This window comes from Brassica napus, chromosome C3 (genome assembly GCF_020379485.1).
Source record: "Brassica napus cultivar Da-Ae chromosome C3, Da-Ae, whole genome shotgun sequence".
In the NCBI taxonomy this organism is placed as follows: Eukaryota; Viridiplantae; Streptophyta; class Magnoliopsida; order Brassicales; family Brassicaceae; genus Brassica; species Brassica napus.
In genome coordinates this window covers 66,715,762-66,719,552 of record NC_063446.1, presented here as the reverse complement: position 1 = coordinate 66,719,552, position 3,791 = coordinate 66,715,762, and the positions used below count along the sequence as shown (strand labels likewise).

Here is a 3,791-nt window from a genome sequence, read left to right as displayed (position 1 = left end):
GGTGACAGTGGTTTCAGGGTCGATGATGCTTCCGGTTTCCCAAGCGCCTTCGATCTGCACTGGTGGAACTTCTTCGAGTCATCATAAGAAATTTGAAAACTCACATTCCACCGAAGAAGAAGATCCAGTTCCCGCAATGGATTCTTCATAGTTTTGTCTATATGTATTTGTTCACATTATCATACATTTTGGAGTTTTAGGTCAATATATCTTTAATTGACTTCTATTATTCTTATTCGCAGAAGATGAAGTTGATGGTGAAGAAGAGAAATCTCCATCTTTTTGTCGCTTGTTGGTAATAAAGATGAAGAACAAGAAGTGTGATTGGTGTTTTCTTTTTATTTATTTTTGGGATTAGCATCTTTGATTTGGTGTTGGTTTTATTTAATTTTGGATTCAGAAAACTAAAGTATTTGTTATGAACTTATGAGTTATAATATTTGGATTCAGCAACTAAAGTATTATTTATTTTTAAAATGTTTGGAGTCTAATAAAAGTAAATAAACTAGTGTTTTGATCCAACTAAAATCTTCAACTAACAAGTGTATTTATTGTCTTATCTAGTTCAATCCTCGACTAAACTCACTTACTGATGCGTCATGAAACTGATAAAGCGTCATGAATCATGTCTTGAAGCGTTCAGGAGCCATATGTTCGTTTGTAATTGTATGTCCCGCGGGCCGATCCGCAAAGGCCTACATGTTTTGCGGTACGGGTTTGGTCAGCCATTTTGAGGACCGCAGCCCGCGCGGCCTGACCCGCCGTGACCCGTTCAAAGACGAACCCGCTGCGGTACGAGACGGGACGGGATGGATCAACCTGTTTGACATTCCTACTTCACACCAAATCAATTGAGATTATAAAAGTAAGTCCACAGGCTGCTGTTGCTCTAAGTATGTAATCTTGGTTTTCTCCTTAAGTTTCTCATGAGTTTTCGTGCATCTCCAGGCTGTTTTGGGTTTTGTGAAAGTTTTTTTTCTCCCATTGTCGTCTGTTTCAAGACATTTACTTTAAATCAAAGGTGACAATGATAGTAGTGTGTTTAACTTTAGTTTCCTTCTTCCTCAAAACGTGATGATTGACTTACGAAAGATGTGCATTTAGGTAACGATCATAGTTGAGATTTTGATAAGGAAGTGTGGCACCCGTGCGGTCCAATCATCCACACCAGACAAGCACATGAGTTTCCTCCAGACAGTTTATCTCACTCTCTGTAAATTTTCTTAAAGATCTTGAGTTGCATACATTGAAAGAAATAGCTGACAGAAGAGCACACATCAACAATACACACCTGCTTCAGACACTAATGGAAGCAGAACAGAACCAAAGCGCCCCGGTAAGAAACATAGGAAAGCTTCTGGAAACAATCACAAGTCAGGACACTATGAATTTTATCTATTAATCTCTAGTCAATATAATTTTGCAGTTTTCATATACCAGAAACCAAACATGGTGTATATGTATACGAATTGTACCTTATACACATCAAGATCTTCAAAAGATTAGTCTTATCTAGAAAAAAAAAGAGATAAAAATATTAATGTTGTTATTGAAGATTTACAGATTTAGATCAAGCACAGAAACAATCTCAAGTCTGATTCTCACCAATCTTTGGAACACTGCCCTCACTTGTCTCTGCAAATCCTCCAATTCCACTTCCATTCTCCGACAAATCTCATCCATCTCATCAACCTTCTCCTCGACCTCTTCCTCTTCCTCTCCCGGAAACCTAAACCTCTCCGTGAACTCCATCAAAAACAACCCAACACTCTCCATCCTCTGCATCTCCTCCATCAACCCACCCCCACGCTTCTCCTTCCGTTTCACCTCTTCACCAACCCTCTCCTGAACATTCACAGCATTGCTAGCCCAGCTCTGATGCTTAGGAAGCTGCAACGGCGCCACAGGAACGCTGCTTGTCTGGCAAGGAACCGCCGCAACAAGCACCCACATCACCAAAACCATAACACTGCTCATTATGTAAACCGGCATCGCTTCTGCTCCACGTGGGAGCACAAGATTAGCCACCATCGCTTGAATCTGCTTGGCTGCAGACCAATTCTTGCCGACGTGGCTGCTGCGCTGTCCAAACGACCACGACCGCGAAGTTATCCTCCGTCTACTACTTCCACCACCACTGTTCCTATCTTTCACATCGGCGTTTAAGCTAACGAGGAGGCTTGTTAACGCGCGTTTGGCTCTGCGAACGCTCCCGCTACATAACGGCCGTTGTTTAAGCGCCGTTACGGCTATCTCCGCAAGACGCCGGCTCTGTTTAACGGATTCGATGCCGTTAACGACGGCGTTACAGATATCGAGCGACTTTAAGATCCGATCGAGCATTTCCGACAAAACCTTCTCCAGCGACGGCGTTTTCGAGATCTGAGCCGTGGTCGGGAGGACTTCTTTGAACTCCGTTTCGCAGGAGATGAAAACGTGGAGGAGGTTCCGTAGCCAGGGGATCGAGAGAATTGGATCCGACGGCGGCGATGGAGAGATGAACTCTGAGAAACGCTCGGAGACGTGGTTCTTGAAATACTCGAGTTCTTGGAGCTGTTGCTCGTGGTTGACGTCCATTGAGACGATCTGGTTGCGGCGGAAGCTGAGTCGGCTGAGGAACGAGCCGTTAAGTTCTGTTGCCGGCGACATTAGTCGAGTGTGATGAATCAAAGAAAGAGTGAGTTTTTTTTTTTATTATTTTGGTTCTTTGCGGGGATAAAGGAGAGATTTTTGGAAGAGAGAGAGAGAGAGAAGGGAACAAGAAAGATTTGATGAAAGAGAAATGGTGGAAAGCATGTCTTGTCGGAGAGAGTTTTTAATGCTCTTTAGATTTGTTTCTTTTCTTTGGTCGCGAGTTATAGAATATTCGTCTTTGGTCTTTAACTCTTATTGACGTCAAATTCTTTTCTCAAAATGAGATATTATTACAAACAGAAACACAAAACCACACCCTATTCTTGAAATTTTGTAAAAATAATATATACTCCCTCCGTTTCGTTTTATTTGTCGTTGTAGAATAAAATTTTTGTTTCAAAATAAATATTTTTTTATAATTTCAATACAAAATTTATTGATTTTATATTCCAGACTATTTTCTATTAGTTAAAATATGGTTATGGTAATGACGTTTTTATTTAGTAAATAGAAAAAAAAAATATTTTCTTAATTTATGTTTATAAGTGTGAAACGACGATGAAAATGAAATTGATGGAGTAATATATTTCATAGGATTACCTTTTTAATATTAGAAAACAATTTACCCTATAATATTGTTAGAGTAAAACAATCATATCATTTACATAGAACAATCATACCGTATAACATAAAACGATTGTTATTGTAATTCTTCATATCTGTATAACATTTCGTATTATCTTCTTTTTTATGCCATAAAACAATCATATCGTATAATATACTTCATGGTGTGAAATGCTTTTTGTATTGTATACTTTAGATTGTATGTTGATGTTAATCTATTTATAGGGTTTAGGGTTTCGATTATATCGGTTTAGGGATTTGATTATAAGGTATAGGGTCTAACTATACTAAGCTTAGGGTTCACAAAGTTATGTTTTAAGTGATCGAATACGCATTATATATTTTGTTAAGTTTAGTTAGTTTCTAACCATATATCAATCGATATTATTTTTAAAATATGGTAATAAAAGATTATGTTTATATTTGTTAAGTTTAGTTAGTTTCTTATGTTTTGTTTTATCTTAAACTCATAATAAGTTTATATAAGTCTTTGTTTACTCTTACATATTTATTTTCTTCAAATATACTTAAAT

General features: G+C 38.1%; 1 protein-coding gene across 7 annotated transcripts; it reads right to left on the bottom strand.

Annotated features, from left to right (window-relative positions):
• Positions 1 to 445: 445 nt before the first annotated feature.
• On the bottom strand, positions 446 to 2,942 carry LOC106426986 (protein ROH1-like). 7 transcript variants are annotated; one of them, XM_048752892.1, is made up of 4 exons: positions 1,476 to 2,942; positions 1,292 to 1,357; positions 1,088 to 1,211; positions 446 to 991 (listed from the first exon to the last, which is right to left on the bottom strand). In XM_048752892.1, exon 1 carries the CDS (start codon positions 2,647 to 2,649, stop codon positions 1,558 to 1,560), a length of 1,092 nt encoding a protein of 363 aa, XP_048608849.1. In that variant the 5' UTR covers positions 2,650 to 2,942; the 3' UTR covers positions 446 to 991; positions 1,088 to 1,211; positions 1,292 to 1,357; positions 1,476 to 1,557. The 7 variants fall into 7 exon arrangements, with proteins under 7 accessions (XP_048608849.1, XP_048608852.1, XP_048608850.1 ...); XM_048752895.1 differs by having other exon boundaries at positions 446 to 1,211; positions 1,292 to 1,354; positions 1,476 to 1,512; positions 1,606 to 2,941; XM_048752893.1 differs by having other exon boundaries at positions 446 to 1,211; positions 1,476 to 1,512; positions 1,606 to 2,940.
• Positions 2,943 to 3,791: the final 849 nt, after the last annotated feature.

Coding starts and splice junctions, on each gene's coding strand:
- LOC106426986 (XM_048752892.1), bottom strand. CDS start 2,649: ATGTCGCCGGCAACAGAACTTAACGGCTCGTTCCTCAGCCGACTCAGC.